Genomic DNA, 21,809 nt, shown 5'->3' with positions numbered 1-21,809 from the left:
GATCCCTACTCAGAGGCTTCTCACAGCCCCAGGAAGGAAGAGAATTGAACCCTCACTCACTTATAGACCTCCCCCATCCCAGGAAAGGCTCTAAAATTGTGGAGTTGGGGAGTGTTGCTAAATGAATATAATTAGTTAACATACTAAGAAATTCCAGAAGCACGCCATACTCATGTGTTAGAATTTACATGCACACAGTAGGAGATAAATATTTTTTATTTTTAAAAATATATTTAATTAAGTTGTTTATTTGAGAGAGAAAAAGAGGGAGAAAGAGACAGAGAGAGAGGAAGACAGAGAGGGAGAGACAGAGAGAGGGAGAGGGCGAGAGAATGGGCATTCCAGGGCCTCTAGCCACTGCAAATGAACTCCAGATGCATGTGCCCCCTTGTGCATCCGGCTTATGTAGGTCCTGGAGAATCAACCTGGGATCCTTTGGCTTTGCAGGCAAATACCTTAACAGCTAAGCCATCTCACCAGAGCCCACACAGTAGAATTTGAGTAGAGATTTTTATGAGAGAAAGAGTTTAAAAATGTTTATATTAAAGCCTTTGTGGCTGGGCATGGTGGCACATGCCTTTAATCCCAGCACTCAGGAGGCAGAGGTAGGAAGATTGCTATGAGATTGAGGCCACCCTGAGACTCCATAGTGAATTCCAGGTCAGCCTGGGCCAGAGTGAGACTACCTCAAAAAAAACCCAAAATAAATAATTAAAATAAAAATATAAAAGCTTTTGTGGCTCTTAAGGTCATCAAAAGCAGAATATAGAACACTTTTAGTTTAAAACCACTGTACTACAGAACAGCTTAGGCCCAGGGTTGGATTTTACTTCCTTAGGGGTGAAGTTTGCTCTGTACATTTTATGTCATTAAATATATCTGTGGATTTCAGAGTTTATATAAACTATAATGAATATTATTAATAATGAAACCTATGCATGTGACATTTCTTTCAATAATTTTTCTATACTACCATTTTCAAACTTTTAGAAACAGGATTTATATAGTTCATTAATACTCTGATGGTGTCTAAATAGGACAAGCAAGGACCTATTCATGTCTGAGGGGCTCTCCTGTACGAAACAGCTAGTGTTTCACTTATCTCACAGTGAGAGATGACTATAGCACTAAAGATGACTTGCTATTTCTTTTTTTTAAAAATAAAATATTTTATTTATTTGAGAGAAAGGGAGAGAGGGGGAAAGGGAGGGAGAGAGAGAGAGAGGGAGAGAGGCGCAGTTAGGAGGGAATGGGCATTCCAGGGTTTCCAGCCACAGCAAACAAATTCTAGATGACTGTGTCACTTTGTATATCTGGCTTATATGGATACTGGGGAGTTGAACCTGGATCCTAAGGCTTCACAGGTAAGTGCTTTAAGCACTAAACCATCTCTCCAGCCCCTGATTCACTATTTCTAAAAGCAATTCATTGAGCTGAATAATGTCATTTTTTCTAAACATGTATTATTTGTAAGTGGTATTTAGAAAAAAATTGCATTATAAATTTTTATCATAGCTGAAAAATAAAACCCTTAAATTTTGCTTTTTATTTTAGCTTTACAACATCTACTTTTAATAAAGAGAGTTAAAAATCTTCTATGCATTTAATTTTTAAGCCTACTTAAAGAAACCAAGAGCTTATCTAGGCATGTACCTAGTCAACACTAAAAATAGTATAAATATTTTTAACTAATATTCTGTTTACTGGTAGGGGCTACCTTTCAAATTTTGAACTAAAACATACAAAACCATCATGTTCTGAATTTCTCTGTAAACTTTATTTACATAATATAGAAGACCATTTCTTTTAGATTTCTTGATTTTTAATAAAAATTTAAAGATCAACATTATTTTAAATGCATATATATTTAAAGACATTATTAACACACAATTTGATTTTTTTTTTTGAGGTAGGGTCTCACTCTGGTCCAGGCTGACCTGGAATTAACTATGTAGTCTCAGGGTGGCCTTGAACTCACGGCAATCCTCCTACGTCTGCCTCCCAAGTGCAGGGATTAAAGGCGTGTGCCACCACACCCAGACAATTTGATATTTTTTGAAAGTGGGACATTTCACAATGACAGTTTTATTCTATTACAATGATTTTTAAAAAGTTTACAGTGACATAAAACTCATGCCCACTATATAAGATAGCAGCCCTGCATCCTCTCCTGCTACAACACTGTTTCTGGTTAAGGGACATTTTGGGACTGAAATTTATCATTATCAAGAGATTATGTCACCACAGTTCCTGAAAATACAAGAAAGGCCATTGGACAAGCCTGTACCTGTGACCAGCCCTGATCCTTTATGGCAGGAGCTGCACGTAGGATACACATGACAGACAAAAGGACTGGTGAGGAAGTCTCACTATTGTCACTTATGAATGGGGCTCAGAAAACGCCCCATGTCCCAGTACTGCTTGGGAAAACACCACATATATTTCTCTCTTCATAGGGAGGACAGGGTTGAGTGTAGAACTGTGACACATCTGTGGCCTTCCGTCATGCAGGACACCCTGACAGGCAGCCAGGAGGACAGGCAGAAGGAAAAGGCCTTGTGCCCTGAAGATCATGCCTGTGAGGTCACTTCACAGCGCAGTTCAGGCATTTTCATTGGCATTATTTAGAGCTTTGTTTTGGTTCAAGTTCAAGAGTGAAAAGGTGAACTCAATTAGTACATTCAGTTGCTTTTAATTTTTTTTTTTTTTTTGAGGCAAGCCCAACAGACTGGCCTTTTTTATGAGAGAGAAAGAGAGAGAGAAAGAGAATTGGCATGCTGGGGCCTCCAGCCACTGTAATTGAACTCCAGATGTGCGTGCCACTTTGTGCCCATGTGCAACCTTGCACACCTGCATCACCTTGTGTGTCTGGCTTATGTGGGATTTTGAAAGTTGAACATGGGTCCTTAGGCTTTGCAGGCAAGTGCCTTAATGGCTAAGGCATCTCACAAGCCCTCAATCACTTTTAAAGATGACACTGTATCTTAAGGGCAGGAAAATACTTCTGTTAATTCCAGAAACACAGCTAATAATTAGAAGAAATAAATAAGGCAGAATAAGTTCCAAGAAAATTGGCTGGCTTAAGTCCAAAATCCATTAAATGTTTATAACAGTATACCATTTGTGGCAGTCTATGAAGTAACCATTTCGTGTGTACTGAATCTTTGAAGGAGTCACTTACCTGTGTGAGGTCAGGAATGTCACCTTTATCAATACCAACTTGCTGTGGATTGAAAAGATCAGAAATTACCACGTGAGATATTTAGAAGTTGGCATTTAATATAAGTGCATACACAAAGTTTTTAAAATGACAGCTTAATCTTTGTGCACAGTAATTGTTAGTGTATATGTCAATCTCACATTCTTTAATGTAGTTTCTCAATCACTATAATAGAGAAAATATCTCATTAGTATATTCAGTTACAGAAAATATATAGATTTGACAAGAATCAAAAACAAAAATAAACCAAAATATAAAATTTAGAGACAGCCTCCATGGTCAACATTAACTAAAAATTATGAAACTACTTAGACAAAATTTAAGTAATCATGCCCACTAATTTCTCATGGAACTGTCATCTAGTTTCAGTGACATATTCAGGGTATAGATTCTATTCCTTCTCTCATACACAGACCACTTTGCTAGTTTCTTACTTTTTTTTCCCAGAGTTCATGGATAACCAAGTAAATGTGAAATACATATATTTCTCTGTTCTTACACAAGTGATAGCATATTACATGTACTACCATATTTTTCATGCAACAGTCTATCTTAGAGTTATATCCATATCAACATGTTAAAAAGTCCTATGTCTTAAACAGCTGCACAGAACTTCCTTGTGCTATAATTTATTTTACATTACAATTGCTTTCAGTTTCTTACCACGACAGGAGATAAGGCATTTGCAGAATATATTTGTAGGAGTGAAATTACAAGGTGAAAGCATATGTAATACGGCAAATGGGGAAGCATGGGGGCAAGAGGGAGGAAGAGGGGATGAGTAAGGGAGGCAAGTAGGGGAAAAAATCAAGAAGGGTCAATCCCTGAGGTGATGTGTTCACTGAACTCTACTAATTATTTTACAGGTATAAATTCATTCAAAATAACAATCGAGGAAAATACAAATTACAACTGAGCCCATAACTTTTGTTTTCTTTTTCTTTATTTTTCGAGGTAGGGGCTCACTGTAGCTCAGGCTGACCTGGAATTCACTATATAATTTCAGGGTGGCCTCAAACTCATGGCGATCCTCCTACCTCTGCCTCCTGAGTGCTGGGATTAAAGGAGTGCACCACCAAGCCCAGCTGCCATCACTTTTTGTAAATAAGGAAATCAAAGCTAAAATAGACAAGGAAATTAAGCAGAACAAATGCTTCTCTCTTCAGACACAAAGTACTATAATTATGCTGACAGAGATGTGACCCAAACAGAGACAGTGCAAGTTTTGAGCTCCTAATTGACAACCCAGCTTACACTTCCTTTGGCCTTTTCTATGGCTGAGTAGGGTTTTCTGGCATTTCTGAGAACAATTCTGTGTTGTAGGACATCTTGGATGTCCTAGGACGTCTGGCAATATCCCTGCTTCTACTCACTGGGTGCCAGCAGCCCAGCACCTCCAGTATGAGCATCAAACATGTCTTCAGTGGTGTGGATCACTTGGCCTTTATCTCTGGGTCAAGTCATTGTGGAATCCAGATCCCAGACTTTATCTTCTGAAGGCTGAACTCTTGTTTCAGGGAAGCCACTGATGCCCCCTAAACTCACTTATGTTATTATGGAAATTATAAATGGAAGTAACTTTCTTCTTTTTTTTTTTTTTTTTTTTTGAGTACAGTCTCACTCTAGTCCAGGCTGACCTGGAATTAACTATGTAGTCTCAGGATGGCCTTGAACTCCTGGCAATCCTCCTACCTCAGCTTCCTCAGTGCTGGGATTAAAGGTGTGCGCCACCACACCCAGTTACAAATGGAAGTAACTTTATCCATCCATTTCCATACTTTCTATTACATTAGATGGCAAATTTCAACCCTAATTTAACTCAATGGGTTAAAAAAGGCATAAAAGTAAGATGGGGCTTAACATGGAAGAAAAAGGGTGTTAGTGGGCGAGGCAAGGCAATAAGATAAGGTAATTGGGAGGAATACACTACATACATGTATAAAAATTAAAAAACTAAACTAAAATAAACATAAATGATGAAGGCAACATGACAGGAATACATTATAGAATACATACTAATGCTACATTCCTTTGGAAAAAGATGTTGTATTTCCAGTAAGTGTCTAATTCTGTTGAGAGACACAACAGGGCACTCTCTGTCAACATTACTATTTTTACAGCCCCAAACTTCTGGAACATGATGCCACTGAAGGACTAGGGTGAAGTTTCTGACAAATTTCATCACATTCTATCTGCAAATATTCTAGGACACATATCTTCTACAGGTCTTATGTTTACCTTGGACTAGGAAGACATCAGTGACCGGGTTCTGTAGAAGGGAATAACATCTAGCAGGAATCCCAACTCCCTGTAAGATGACTGTTTTACCCAACTGAGTTGTCTGTTTAGATGTGAGTATAAGAACCTGAGACATGCTAAGTTTTCTGGACTTCAGGCACTTCCTCTGGGAAGTTCAAATATTTCCCTAAAAATGTCCTAGTACTCTATAATGGACAAGTTGTTAACATTTTCGAAGTACCTCGTGTGTTTGCTTTGTTTGTTTGCTTCTGTGGTATTGGGGAATCTCACACAGGTCCAGCAGCACTCTACCAAAATCGACCATCCTCAGCCACAGTTATGTTAAAAAATGACATTTTGCAAATCTTTTATTGACTTTTCAGGCAAATGTTTGTTACTCTAGATTAGGTACCACATATGAGCCCATACTACACGTAAATGCCATCTGGTAGAGAGAGTATAGTTCTTGAAATATTTTTATATTAACTAATCATAATCAAACCGCTCAATACTGCCTTCAAACAATGTATTAAAATTATGAATGATGCAATTTAAATGTGAAGCAGAACAAATGTTTGGGGTCACTGCATTATAGCTTAAATAACAAATTAACATCCACTTTAGAAAAGTATTTTACTGTTCATAAAATATAGCATTTCTTATTCAATTATTTAAAGACAGAATCTTTAATCCTGAAACGTCTATGTGAACACAGGACCGTCATTTGATCGACAGGCAGCAGTGCAGAGTACACTCTGACTGACAAGTTGGGAGGATGACTTCCAAGGTTACCTCTAACCCCCACATACTGTGACTGCGTGGAAGATGTCTTTCTCGACTATACATTACCCTGCACAGCATAGGCCTAAATGTGACCTGTGCTAATATGAGGTATGAAGAGACACAAGATCAAATGCATGAGTAAAAATAAGGTCAGGCATGGTGGCGCACGCCTTTAATCCCAGCTCTGGGGAGGCCGAGGTAGGAGGATCACTGTGAGATTGAGGCTCCTCTAAGACTACATAGTGAATTCCACATCAGCCTGGGCTAGTATGAGACCCTACATTGAAAAAAACCAAAAAATAAATCCATAAATAAGAGGGTACAAGTAGTTATTCTATTCCTGCAGAGCAATGATGCCAACTTTGTTGTGCCATCCAGAGGCATGTGCCCATACTGACAAGTCCAGTTCCTTCCACCTCCACAGCAGCAGGTGGGAACAAGGATGCTCATGCTCTAAGAGGTAACGGGGCACAGGATGATCTTACACTCTAAATGCTTGACTATAACTTATCCTTTCACAGAAAGAAATTTGACAAACTTCACTAGCTTATACCAATAATTATGATTAAACCAAGGGAAAATCATACAAAATATGAACAACAAGACCTGAATAGTAGCAAATCTCTCTCTATATATATTTGGACCTCAAGCAGTTGCTCTGAGAAGTTGAACTATTTCTATAAAAATGTTTTATTTCTCTATAGGATGGACAGTTTATTAATATTTTCCATACACCTCATTTGTGTGCTTCGTTTGCTTCTGTGGTACTGGGCATCTAACACAGGGCAGACATGAGTGTCATTCTAGTTAAAAGTTGCTTATAAATTTCCAGAGAATCTTTACATAGCCCTTTCTTCATTTCTTTATATATAGTTTCAAGCAATTGTATACTTCCCTAAAGACAATCAATACTAATAAATCCACGATGAAATACACATGGACATCCTGTAATACACATGTGTTTATAAAAGCTAACATGTGCATTTTTCCATATTAAACATTGACTTGTTCTGATTATATGGGTCTACAGCTGAAGCATGACAGTACTTTGGTCTTGAAGTTTGAGTGTAACCATTATTCTGTGGGAAATGAGCTTTGGAAGCCGACGATGTACCGCAGTGCATTTGAAGCTGTATGCACCGAATGCTTGTCCTTTAGGCCATCTTCTCAAAATGACATGCCAACACAAACATGTCACAAATGGCCCACATTCGCAGTACTTTGTCCTTGCTGTTGAGCCTCTGAACCATTCAGTCAGTAGTCAACATGTGACATAAAACTCAGTGGCTGGGGCTAGAGAGATGGCTTAGCAGATAAGACACTTGTCTGCAAAGCCAAAAGACCCAGGTTCGATTCCCTAGGACCCATGTAAGCTAGATGCAAAAGGCAGCACATGTGTTTAGAGTTTGTTTGCAGAGGCTGGGGGCCTTGGTGTAGGCATTCTCTCTATCTACCTTTCTCTCTCTCAAATAAATAAATAAAAATTTAAAAATGCTTAAAAAAAAACACTCAATGGCCATCCCATCAGAAGGCTACAACAACAATGTCAGCATTTCCAATACTGGCATGAGTCAAGAACTGAATTTCATAATTACAATTTATAATTTAAAGATAGCCTCAGGAATGACAACTGTATGACTGCACAGCTATTATGCATAAATAAATATACTTAAAAATAATTTGTAAACTTTATAACATGAGTTACACATATTTTATTTTTTAATGCTTTAAAATTATTGACTGTGTAAAGGAGGTCAGTATTTTTGACTTATATTAAAAACAATGAACAGGCTTTTCTAAAGGCAAAGTTAGGATTCGAAATATAAAGCTTTTTTTTTTTAACACTCAAAAAACTGTCATTAGGTGGGCTGGACAAGTGAACCACTTCAAGGAACAGCAATGAACCAGTAATCCTGAAACGTCTATGTGAACACAGGACCGTCATTTGATCGACAGGCAGCAGTGCAGAGTACACTCTGACTGACAAGTTGGGAGGATGACTTCCAAGGTTACCTCTAACCCCCACATACTGTGACTGCGTGGAAGATGTCTTTCTCGACTATACATTACCCTGCACAGCATAGATACAGGAGCTACCAGTTTTATCATCATGTTAGCTACAAAGCTCAATGTTACTTACCTCTGCAACCTTGAGAAATTCAGACACTCGTGTCATTCTAGTTAGAAATCGCTTGTAAATTTCTAGAGCATCTTTACATTGTCCTTTCTTCATTTCAAAAAATTTTTCTAGAAGAGATAAGTAACATGGAAATGAGTATTTTACTCTAATGTTATGTGAGGAGTATTATATATTATATAGAGTCTGACTCAAAACACAGGCACTAAACCCTCTAAGTATAAAGGCATCTCAGGGCAGGGACCTGAGGAGTTGAAGAAAGGTGTTTGGGCCTAATATAATAATCTGTCTCATGTGAAACAATTTAAATAATGACAGAAGAATCAAATAAGAAAAATATATGAAGTGCCAAACAAGTTAAATGTATGACTCATCTGTCCCATGTTTGTTTTTTCAAAAATAATGTATTATTTCTGAAACAACCTCCGAAGACAAAAGTCATGACTAAATTCTATAGCATCATTATATTCCTTTTCCTTCCTCTCATTTCTCTCTTCCTTCCCTCTGTTCAGTGTTGGGGATTGAATCCAGGGTTTTACACATGCTAGGTAATGTTTCCGCCACCAGGCTACCTCCCAGACATAGGCTCTTTGCTTTATTATGAGATTATTATAAACCAATGACCAAAACATTATGAACCAAATAATTATTATGAATCTTTCTGAAGGATTCTTTATATTTTCTACCCATATAAATTGATACTTTTACTGCTTATGAATTATTTCTTTAGACTATTACACTATGTCTTAATTATAACGTTGTGGACTTTTATAAAAATATCTTCCTTACCACAGCCTTTATGACTCTCTAGCCTGCAATTCTATTCTCTCCCTCTATTAGCTTGATAGACAAAATCGAGCACTTTGCTGTTCTCTTTTGCACTCTGAAGTCTTGAATTTCCTCACCACTAAAGCACTACATCTCCATTGCAATTACAGTATGACAATGTGTTTTGATTACATACGCTTTAAAGAAAAACGGTACTTCTCACAGTTTTTGCCATTCATCCGTCAATGTATTCTGTCAATAATTATTAACTAATATTGACACAGCAGAGAAATGTCTACAACAGATTATAACTCAGTATTATAACTGATGGTCCAGCATCTTCTTTATAATTCCATTTTTATTTTTATTTATTTATTTGAGAGAGAAAGAGAAAGTGGCAAATAAAATGGGCATTCTAGGTCCTTCAGCCACTGGAACTGAAATCCATATGTGTGAACCACTCTGGGTGCATGTGTGACCTTGTGTTCTTGTGTCACCTCGTGCATCTGGTTTATGTGGGATCTAGAGAGTGGAATATGGGTCCTTGGGCCTCATGGGCAAGTGCCTTAACCACTAAGCCGTCTCTCCAGCCCTGTAAACCCATTCTGAATGTTTGCATATGGTCAACACACACTGCTTTCACATGCTCTCAAACACGGATGCTTTGTGCTATTCAACACACGACACCACCTCAAAAGTATTTTGTTTTTGAGGCAAGCCCAACAGACTTGCCTTTTTTTAATGCAAATGAGCAAGAGTGTGTGTGAGAGAGAATTGGTGTTCCAGGGCCTCTAGCCACTGCATTTGAACTCCAGATGTGTGTGCCCCCTTGTGCGCATGTATGACCTTGTGCGCTTGTGTTACTGTGTGACCTGCAGAGTCAAGCAGGAGAGTCCTTAGGCTTCACAGGCAAGTGCCTTAACCACTAAGCCATTTCTCCAACCCACATTTTAATATTTTTAAGAAAAGTGTAAAATATGTAATTACACAAAGAATCAAATTGCCCAGGGCAGCTACTCATTACCTTCTGTTGTCACAGTTCCGTAATTTTACCTGTAACACAGACTTCCCCTGTTGGGCATTTAAACTAAAGCAAGGCACAACAATCAAGAAAATAAACACAAATTGTTTTTCTGTTTGCCAACATTGCAGAGAGAATAGAATCTTTTATAAAACAGCCAAATCTGAGGGCAGATGTCTCCATTCTGGCCTGTTTGATAGCAGCTAGCTTTTGACAGCATCAAGGTGCTATAAAGAAGTATATCTTTTTTACTGTAAAAGGTTTAAATTAGTAACGTATATACTTTGTTCCATAAGAACTTTAGCAATAACATGAGAAGAATCAAACTGAGTAATATCAATTTTCTTTTAGAACTAATAGCACACCCAAGTTAAAGCAAATTTTATCGCTTCTAAAATTTTGTATATTACATGGTATTACAGTCAAGTTCACATGGCTGGCAGAAAACACCTGACCAAGAGCAGCTTGTGGAGGAAAAAGGTTTAGTTTGGCTTAAAGACTCTAGAGGGGAAGTTCCATGATGTCAGGGAAAAATGATGGCATGAGCAGAGGGTGGACATCACCTCCTGGCCAACAGTAACAGGAGAGTGTGCCAAACACTGGCAAGGGGAAAGTGGCTACAATACCCATTAGCACACCCCCAACAATACACTGCCTCCAGGAGGGTTTCATTCTCAAATTGGCATCATCTGGGGCCATGGCATTCAAAGCACCTAAGTTTATGGGGGACACCTGAATCAAACCACCACAACATGGTAAATTAGAATTCAGATACTAAAGGTATTCAGTTATTCTGGCTTTTCGCTATAATCTCATAATTATTTCCATATCAGTAGTAACAAACAGAAAGGCAACATGGAAGATTTTACTGGTATATTTATAGCAGTGAGACTCCCTTGACCCCTCGAGACAAGGATAGGGCTAGACAATGCAGCATACCTACAGAACCTTCTCTCATAGTAAAGAGAGCATGTTGATGCTGAGTGTGTGAAATGATCAGACTTAACACTTGTACCATGAATATGTAGAAGGCTGTGGCACATTCTAATTTTAATTTTAGCATTAATTTTCAAGGAATAGCTATCACAGAAAAGGATTATGAAGTTTCCACATGGACTACTATTAAGGATGGGATTTGTCAGTAAGGTGGGCATCTTGCTTAGAAGTCAGAGTTTCATTTGTAGCACTGAGTGTTTCCAATGTTACAGATGGGGTGTTAGTCAAGAAGTCCTTGATTGTAGATAACCAAAAGCATTTTTATAAGGTTAACTCTTCACACTATCTTCTAAGCAAAAACGTTATGTTTGCCTCAAGCCACGTGGGATCCTTCCTTGATTACCTTATCTTTTAGAATGTCACCTGAACAAGAGTTTTGACAGTGCTGGTGCAGGTTGCCTAACAACAGAAGGCATACTTGGATCACTTTCAAAAAGTCCTTAATATGAAAAGGGATAATTCTCCTCTTTTCTGCTTCTAATTTAGCCAGTAAAGCATCATTTTCAAATTAAAGTTGAATAGTTTTTGTTTTAAGATACAAAGAAACTGCATTCTTAACACCATCTATCTGTGAAACCAGCAAAGTAAAACAGGATTTAAGTAGTGTTCAAGATAACAATTGAGAACAATTACATGGCTGAACATGTCTAATCACTAAGCGAAACAAAAAGACACTAAATCCAATGATCTTGAGGCAGAAACGGGAATAAAATAAGATGAGAGTGTATAAAAATGACCCCATAAATTGCTTTTGACTGGCTGGGGATTTCAGGGAAAATGAACAGCTAAGATAAGGTTTTAGGTTTAAAAGACTAAAGATGTGTAAACAGAAATCAGGAGATTAGGAACAGCAAGTTCAAGAGTTCAGTTTTAGAGATTCTGAGCTTTAGGTAAGAATGCAATATCTGTATTGAAACATCTTACAAATATTAAAGCACACAAAACGCAACTTCAGAATTATCAGAACTGAAATAATAGATTTGTGCTTTATCCTAACAAAGATGATACAATTTTCAATGACATACATGAAAATTAAAAGTGAATGTTAAGAATGGTTATAATTATGAGCACCGAGGAAGAGTAATAAGGTTAACCTATGAAATATGATGGGACAATCTGTTTTATCTGGTTCAAAGATAAAATCTCTCACCTGAACTAAAGACACATTGGGTTTTGAACTTCATATGTTTATCTCTCCCAGTGCTGGGTGTTGTTGAGAGACCAACTGAGCCCCAACTCGATCTTTCCAGTTATAGCTACAAACTCAGCTCTGCAAATCAGAGAATGGAGGCACACCTGAGCAGTGTGTCGTCTTCTTGTTCATTTCCACTATTACTCAGATCTTGTGGAAAGTGGAAGCCCTGGTATGTGACATGATCCCCTCAGTAAGAGTCTCCTGTCCACTGCCCAGTTGCCTAGTAAAGCATAATTTTCAAATTATGGTTCCTAGGTTTGGGGGAGGATGACTCAAGTCATAGCCATGTGATCCTTCACCCTAGATTGTAACCGCTGATGTCCCTTCTCTAGCTTCCCAGTGCTGCAAAGCAGCTAGGATGGCAGCATCTTAGTGTTCATAACGTATCTTGAATGTGTGGCATCTGAAATACAGCTCCTTTATAATGTGGAGGTTTAATTCGTGGATTGCTTTAAGAGTGAAGCCTAGTACCAGTTCTTGGAGGTTTCTAGTTAATAAGCACCTACTTTTCTATGGTAACTTACTCTCTATTTAGAATATGTAGAGCAGTATTTTTAAAAATATTATTATTTATTTATTTGTGAGAGAATGGAGAGTGAATGAGTGTGGGCATGCCAGGGCCTCCAGACACCACAAACTTACTCTAGATGCAAGTGCCACTTTGTACCTGGCTTTACATGGGTACTAGAAAAAGAACCTGGGCCATCAGGCTTTACAAGGAAACATCTTTTTTTCTAGGCAAATTTTTTATTAATTAGTTTTGTATTCAGCAAATACAGTCAGTTTGGTACCATTATTAGGCTCATCCATGACCTACCCACTCCCCACTGGCCCCTCCTTGTTGAGGTATATGGGTCGTGCATTGTGGAGTTAGACCACAGTTATGGGTAAGATAAATGTCTCTGCATACCATGACCCAACATGTGGCTCTGACATTCTTTCTGCCCCCTCTTCTGCAAAATTTCCCTGAGCCATGTTGGGTTCATTTTGGGTCTGCTTCAGTGATGAGGTGTTGGGGGCCTCTGGGTCTCTGGCTCTCTGATATGGTAGGAGTTGATTTTTCTCTGTGTTGATCTTCCCCCTTGTGCTGGTACCCGGTTCACCAGGAAAACAGCACCCTTGCTTGTTTCACCAGTTGGAAAACACCTTTAAACCACTGAGCCAACTCTCTAGCCCATGGAGCCATTTTTGCATTTTGGGATTTGAAGAGGCTGCAAGAAACAGACCTGATAAGATTTGAAGGTCATGGCCATCTGTGTTTACAGAAAAAATGAAATCCTCCGTCTCTGTTATATAGAATAAGTACTGAAGTTCCCTATGCTTTTCTTTGAACGAAGCTTCTGTAACCACGAGTTAGGTCGTCATAATGGACACAAGGCAAGTGGAGCCATGGGGTTGAAGGGCAGCTCTAGCTCCCACTGGGGAGCTTAAGAAAGAAAATAAAACCACAGGACCTTTGGCTTGGGGCAAAGCCAGACTATGGCGCTCCAACACTGCCCTAAACTCATCTTATCCTTGAAGCCACAGGGTGTCATAGCTTGACATGAGGTAGACCAATCTTGTGTTGCTCAGTAGCAGAATAGATGGGGAAGTTCTACTTAGAGCCTCACTAGGATTTTTTGTGTGTGTAATTCAGGACATTGATGCAGAAAGACAACTGGGAAGGAAATGCTCAGGAAATTTGGGCACCAAAAAATGAGCTTTCTCCCGTGTACATGGCTGGTCCTGCCTTTTGTAGATGCCTGTGTCAAACCCACACTTCTCAAGGAAGTGAGACTTTTCCTCATATGCAGTCTCTCTGCTCCCTGCCAATTGCTTCATGATCTAGAATGAGATTCAGAGTCCTGCAAGTCTAGCATGCCCGGGGAGGCCAGCACAAAGTCCAACCCAAGAGGAAACCACACACACCAAGAGAAGTACAAGATTTCACAATTGCGCATAATCCAATATTGCATGGATTGTTAATTCTAAAAGTTTATCTGTAATATAAATATATCTGGGTTCCTCATTCTGCACCCTGAATCTAGTGACGATAACTGACATAAATTTGGGAATTGTAATTGACCCTAAAAGCTGATAAAAATTTGAAAGAATATTGTATTTGATTTATAATATGATCAATAATTTATCTATATGGATGCACACATCAAAAGCCATGAAGGGAGTGGCTGTGCTTCAGTGGTCCCCAAAATGAAGTCCTCCAGCCAGCAGGGACAGTGTCACTCAGGAGCATGTTAGGAATGCAGATTCTCAGGACTAACCTCCCACCTATGGAATTGGAAACTCTGGGCTGGGGACCAGCAATCTGACTTCTAATGAGATATCCCTACATACTTTAGGAAAGTCCTAAAACATTGTTAGAAGTACTTTTTTCTACATGTTTGCTCAGGGAAAAATGGATGTGCGTAGACATTAAAATGAGCAAGTATGGACCCATCCAAAACAAACCAAAAACCACTCAAAAGTTTATTTCTTGCACATGGGTGCATAGTAGGTGTATGCACATGGATGTGTATGCACATATGTGTGCAAATTGTACACACAGAGGCCAGAGGAGAATGTTGGGAGTCCTCTTTCATCACTCATCTGTGTGCTTCCTGGAGATGGAGTCTCTCACTAGAGCAGAGCTGCCATTTCCTGTCAGTCTGACTTACCAGCCAGCCGAAGCTGCTCTCCTGTCTGCTCCCCTCAGGACTGTGTGTGGCCGTTCCCAGCTGTTTACACGGGGCCGAGGAACTGAGCCCAGGGTGAGTCAGCCGCTGTCGGGCTCTCCTGCTTGCCTAGCAAGCATTCTCATGTGCACAGACATCTTCCCAGTCCCCAAACTTTATTTTTAAGCACACTTATAGTAAAATTAATGCACAGTGAAGAGATTTTCATATTCTTCCTGCCCTCCCCTCATACCACATAGGTGCTCCATTATAGATGAGTGCTGTTTTAGCTGTAATTGGCAAACCCACAATGGTACACCACCACCCGAAGCGCACAGTTTGCACCACCAGTACTGGGTGTGGTTTCCACGAGTTGGGACCAGTGTAAAACAACACAGCTGCACCGTCCTGCAGTCACAGGGCCGCTTCTTTGCCTTAAGTCCTTCCTCCTTCCTCTGTATATTTCCCTCTCCTCTGTAATCACTTTTGACCATTTCTCTAGATTTTCTTTCTCCAGAATGTCGTTCAGTGGGATCATACAATATGCGGTATGTGGCTTTTTCTTGCCAGATTGTCTTTTTTTTTGGTGTGTTGGTTTTTCGAGGTAGGGTTTCGCTCGAGTCCAGACTGAACTGGAATTCACTGTGCAGTCTCAGAGTGGTCTTGAATTCAGACTGAAAGGTAATCTTGCTAGACGGCTGGGATTAAAGGCATGTAACACCATTCCAGGCCAGCTTGGCTTCTTTTGATGTCATTACCCTGATGTTCGTAAGGAGGAATGTAAGGAGGAATGTCTTTTAATGTGCTTATTTGACATCTGTCTGTCTGTGTCATTGAGATGTCTTTTAAAGTCTTTGGCTCATTTTTCAGTTGGGTTATTTTCTTACTGTTGAGTTTTAAAAACTTTGTGAATTTGGGCCAGAGTCCTTTATCAGATGTCTCATTTGCAAATACTTTCTCTGCATCTGTGGGTTGAATTATTGTGGTGGTTTGATTCTGGTGTCCTCTATAAACTTAGGTGTTCTGGATGCTAGATTCCTAGCTGATGTATATTTTGGAATTAACGCCTCCTGTAGGGAGTGTATTTTGGGGGGTGGCCTTATGGGTGTTATAGCCAGTTTCCCCTTGCCAGTGTTTGGTACACTCTCCTATTGCTATGGTACACCTTATGTTGGCCAGGGGGTGATGTCCACCCTCTGATCATGCCATAGTTTTCTCAGCCATTGTGCAGCTTCCCCTTGAGTCTGTAAACCAAAATAGACCTCTTTTCCCCACAAGCTGCTCTTGATTGGGTGATTTCTACCATCAATGTGAACCTGACTGCAACAGTAAAGTGGTACCGAGGAGTGGGATTGCTGCTAGACACCTGACTGTGTGGCTTTGGCCTTTTGGAGATGATTTTCAAGAGGAATGTGGGAGGATTTGAAACCTTGGCCTAAGAGATGCCTTGCAGTGCTGTAAGTACAATTTGATGGACTATTCTGGTCAGAGTTGAAAGACCTGAATGCAGGAAGAACTAATGGCTGTGAGGTTTGGCTTATGATGGTGAGAAAGAGCTTTGCTTGGACTGGGCTAGCCGTTTGTGTGAGAAGCTTGCTCTTATGCCTGTATCCTGAGAAGTTGTGCAGGGTTGCTTTGCATAGAAATGAACTGGTGTGGGCTGAGGGATATGGCACAGAAAGAAAAATCTTTGGGTGAACTGTTGCCCATTCAGCTGCAGTTGAGAGATTACAACCTTTGGGATTGGGCCAGCTGACCTGCACTGGGGCAACAAGAATGCAGACTCTTTTGAAGGGGCCTGAGTGCTTAAGGAGTGTCCTGTTCTTCAAAGTCTGCTTTATTCCCCCCCGAGTTAACAAACTGTCACCCTACTTGGTATTGTGGAGTATAAGAAATGCAGGAAAGAGAGGGTTATTGAGTTTGCAACAGTCTTGTGTTTTGGAAATGGCCATGGGCAGTGTGAAGTAGGTTTGCTGGATGCCTGCATGGAGACCTGATGGAGCCGTGAGGATGAACTATGGATTGCAGTGGAGACCCAGTAAAGATGCTGGGACTATGAGGAAAGCTACCAGCTCCAGCCCCAATGAACGTTTTTAGGACTGTGAGTAGCCTAGCTGGAGGGGTGGAATGAGAATGCCAGAGACTTACATGTTGTTGGTTAGAATTATCAGACTTGGAGATTTACCACTGGCTAGAGTTGTTGGACTTGTAGTTACAGAGTTTGATGTTAGACCTGGTTGTTTTAAATCCTGTTTGAATATTTCTTTGCTTTGCCCAATGCCTTTTGCAGTGTAAATGTTTATTCTGTGCTCTTATGGGTTTTTTGAGGTTCTTTTTTGGTGTTATGGCTCAGTTAAAAGACCTTGGAGTATAAGGATGTATGAATATCATTGAAATTGGTAAAAACTGTGGGGATTTTTAAAGTTGGATGAATGCATTGCATTTTACATCATGTATGGTTATCAGTTTATGGGGGCCAGGGGCAGAATGTGGTGGTTTGATTCACGTTTTCCCCATAAACTTAGGTGTTCTGAATGTTAGGTTCCCAGCTGATGGAGATTTGGGAATTAATGCCTACTGTAGGGGGTGTATTATTGGGGGTGGGCTTATGGGTATTATAGCCAGTGTCCCCTTGCCAGTGTTTAGCACACTCTCCTGCTGCTATGGTTCACCTTATGTTGGCTAGGGGGTGATGGCCACTCTCTGCTCATGACATGGTTTTCCCAGCCATTGTGGAGCTTCCACTTGAGCCTGTAAACCAAAATAAACCTTTTTTCTCCAGAAGCTGCTCTTGGTTGGATGATTTCTATCAGCAATGTGAACCTGACTGCAACAATTATATTATTTCTTTTGCTTATTTTAGATCATTTCTTCTTTTTCTATTTGTCCAAAGTAGAAGCTTAGGTGACAGAGTTTAGAACTTGCTCATTTTTCAGTATATAAGTGTTGCCTCCATTGCATTCTACCACTTGTGCTAAGCTGTGATTTCACCTTTATTTATCTCAGCTATAACTCTAAAGTTCTCTTGAGATTCTTTCTTGACTTTTGTTATTTACAAATATAGTGTCCAATATCCACCAGTTTGTGGGGTTTCTAGTTTTTGTTACTGATTTCTAGATTAATTCTATTGTGGTCAGAGATCAGACTCTTATTATTTTTATTCTTTTTGATGTATTAAAGTATGTTTCATAGCCCAGATTGTAATTTGCCTTGTGAGTGTTTCATGTGTGCCTGCTGCAATTGGGTAAGTTTGTGGGTGTTCCCTACATCCTGTTGAGTGATTCTTCATTTGAGATAGTGGCAAATCCACCAATATTCATTCTTCCATCTCTCCTTGTAGTTCTATCAGGTTTTGCATTGTGTAGTTTGATGTTCTGCTGTTAAAGGCATATGCAATAAGGATTATGAGGTTTTCTCGGAGGATGGATCATTATGTGATTCCCTCTTTATTCTTGTAACTTCCCTTACTTCAATGTCCACCCAGTCTAGAATCAATAAAACTACTCTTGCTTTCTTTTGATTATTGTTAGGATTGTATTTTTTTTTGTTTTTTGTATTTTGAGGTAGGGTCTTTCTCTAGCCCAGGCTAACCTGGAATTCACAATGTACTCTCAGGCTGACTCCAACTCACAGTGATCTTGCTACCTTGACCTCCTGAGTACTAAGTTAAAGGTGTGTACTACCATGCCTGGCTATTTTTATTTTTGTTTATTTATTTATTTTGGTTAGGATGGTATATTTTTAGTCCATTTACTATTAATTTATGTTTATCTTTATACATAAAATGGATTTCCTGGAGCAGACATCATATGCCTTTTTTTTTGATCCATTCTGATAATCTCTGAATTTAATCCAGTGGATTCTATGTGGCTGTTGCTATCACTGGTTGAGAATCTACCATATTTATATTTGTCACTATCATGTGTTGCCTTTGTTCTTGTTCCTATTCTTGTCTTGAATTCTTATTCTGATATATATATATATATATATATATATATATATATATATGACACATACATACATACATACATACATACATATATGGTCTCACTTATATTGCCTAGGGTGGTCCAGCTTCAGCCTCTTAAGTAGCTGGGACTGCAAGATAATGGGCCATGGTTCTTGGTCCTTTTTTGTGGTTTTAATTGTGCATGTTGTATCATTTCACTTTCCATCTTTTCTTATTATACTTTTTAAAAGCTTTTAAAATCAGTGTTGCTAGAGAATAAAATGTACACTTATAATTAATCCAAGTCCACTTTCAAGTAATACCATATCACTTCACATAGGTAATGCACTGCGCTTGTAGTCATAAAGCCAGTCTAACCTCTCCTTACCATTCTTTATGTGATTGCTGTTATTCACTTATTTAAAATACCTTATTTATTTATTTACTTATTTGAGAGAGAGAAAGAAACAAGGAAAAAAGTAGTCAGAGATAGACAGATAGATAGATAACGGGGGGGGGGGGTAGAGAGAATGGGCACACTAGGGCCTCTAGCCACTGCAAACAAACTCCAGATGCACGAGCCACCTTGTGCATCTGGTTTATGTGGGTTCTGGGTCGTTAGGCTTCACAGGCAAGCACCTTAACCACTAATCCATCTCTCCAGCACCACTTCACTTATATATAATACATATGTCTGAGACATGTACAAAACATATACTATGAATAGAATGTTATCATTTGGATATATTTTTCTGTCAGATTAAGAAAAAAAAAACTACAAAACTTGTATTCTACCTTCATTGATGTTCTTTCTTTAAAGTAGATCCAAGTTTCTGACATATTATTTTTCTTCTCTCTAAAGAAACAACAGTCTTTTGCAGTGCACATCTACTAGAAACAAATTCTTTCATTTTTTTTCCTTTAGGAAGGTATTTGCTTCTCCTTTACTTTTGAAGGATAATGCCACAGAGTATAGAATTTTAGGCTGGTGTTTCCTTCTCAGCATTTTAAACATTTCACTCCATTTTCTTCTTGATTGCATGGCTTCTGATGAGAACTTGAATCTAATTCTTAACTTTCCTTCTCTGTAGATAAGATGTTTTTTTACACACTGGTTTCTTTCAGGATTTTTTTCATTATTGTTGATTTTCTGTAGTTCAAAAATTATCCTACATGGTATTCTCTGAGCTTTCTGAATATGTATTATGGTATCAGATATTAATTTGAGGGACATCTAAGCTGGTTCCATTTCCTAGCTATTATGAATTGAGCAGCAATAAACATGGTTGAGCATGTACTTCTAAGGAAATGGGATGAGTCCTTAGGATATATGCCTAGGAGTGCTATAGCTGGGTCATGTGGTAGATCAATTTTTAGTTGTCTTAGGAACCTCCACACTGATTTCCACAATGGCTGGACAAAATTGCATTCCAATCAACAGTGTAGAAGGGTTCCTCTTTTTCCACATCCCTGCCAGCATTTATGATCATTTGTTTTCATGATGGTAGCCAATCTGACAGGAGTGAGATGGAATCTCAATGTAGTTTTAATCTGCATTTCCCTAATGACTAGGGATGTAGAACATTTTTTTTAGATGCTTATATGAACCAGCTTAGATGTTCCTCAACTGATGAGTGGATAATGAAGATGTGGCACATTTATACAATGGAGTTCTACTCAGTGACAAAGGAAAATGAAGTTATGAAATTTGCAGGAAAATGGATGGATCTGGAAAGGATTATACTAAGTGAGGTAACCCAGGCCCAGGAAGCCAAGCACTACATGTTCTCCCTCATATGTGGATCCTAGCTACAGATGATTGGGCTTCTGTGTGAGAAGGAAAAAACTCAGTAGCAGAGTCTAGTAAGTTAGAAAGGAGATATAAAGGGAAGAGAAAGGAGGGAGGAGGGTACTTAATAGGTTGGTATTGTATATATGTAAGTAGAAGACTAGATTAATGGGGGTGAAAAGGCCCAAAGTGAGGTTAGGGGAAGAGATTGAGTAAAGGAAATGTGGAGGGAAGGCTAATCAAAATCTAAGAGGATGCAAATAAATCATATAGAATCCCCCAGTTTTGGACAATGGAACACTCAGGAGCCATAGATCATTGTTAGAAAATTTTCAGTGCCAGGGATGGGATACCTCCAGTGAGTTGTTGGCCAGGGAGGTCCCTGATGCCCCCAAAACATTATAGGCCATTGCCGAGGCCCTTGGTTTCCCACCAGGAATAGATGGTAAGACTGTATTGCTGAAGACACCACATACTTGGGCTGCAAGGCCACTGAGAAATCCTGCTGGAACTGAGCTGATAACCTCCTTCATGTAGACCAGCTGACAGAAAGCTGGAAGAAGCCATTCTACATGCAGTTCAATGGGAGAAAGAGATACCACCAGTGAAGATATCAACAGTGGGCACTACAAGCCTTATAGTTGGCCAGCCAGGCCAAATGAGTCAATGGGTGCAATAGTGGCACATCTGTCATGGTGGAAACCAACTGCCCTCCAATTGGACTGGAGGCCTGCTCCATGGGAGGAAACACATCCCTGATACTGAAAACTTAAAAGAGGGGTAGTCATGAGCCCTAGGGGTATAACATCTGCTGATGTCTGGAAAAATGTATATACTATGCTTATCAAACTGCCCAGTAAGCACTTTTCTTAATATTTATACCCTTATGTTAATGCTACTATCACTTTGGGCAGAGAAACTTCTCTTTTCAGATGGCAGTAACTTTGGGATGACTCAGAAGGTATCATAGTGCTGGAAAGAAGTGACTGGAGTACTGAGTAACATCTCAATCACACCTTCCAAGGCTCAGGGTCTAATGAGGAAGAGGTGGTGGAAAGAATG

General features: G+C 39.3%; 1 protein-coding gene across 3 annotated transcripts in view; it reads right to left on the bottom strand.

The window, feature by feature from the left end:
* The window catches only part of Snap91 (synaptosome associated protein 91), a 131,348-nt gene that overhangs the window by 51,354 nt on the left and 58,185 nt on the right, over positions 1 to 21,809 (bottom strand). For all 3 annotated transcript variants that reach the window (XM_045160372.1, XM_045160373.1, XM_045160370.1), the window contains exons 8-9: positions 8,382 to 8,488; positions 3,182 to 3,223 (exon numbers count right to left, since the gene is read on the bottom strand). In XM_045160372.1, coding sequence (XP_045016307.1) covers positions 3,182 to 3,223; positions 8,382 to 8,488 — 149 coding nt within the window. The remainder of the gene's footprint in view (positions 1 to 3,181; positions 3,224 to 8,381; positions 8,489 to 21,809) is intronic.

The sequence above is a fragment of the Jaculus jaculus genome, chromosome 10 (genome assembly GCF_020740685.1).
Source record: "Jaculus jaculus isolate mJacJac1 chromosome 10, mJacJac1.mat.Y.cur, whole genome shotgun sequence".
Taxonomy (NCBI): Eukaryota; Metazoa; Chordata; class Mammalia; order Rodentia; family Dipodidae; genus Jaculus; species Jaculus jaculus.
Note: the sequence above shows the minus strand (reverse complement) of the source record. Positions and strands in the feature narration are given on the sequence as shown.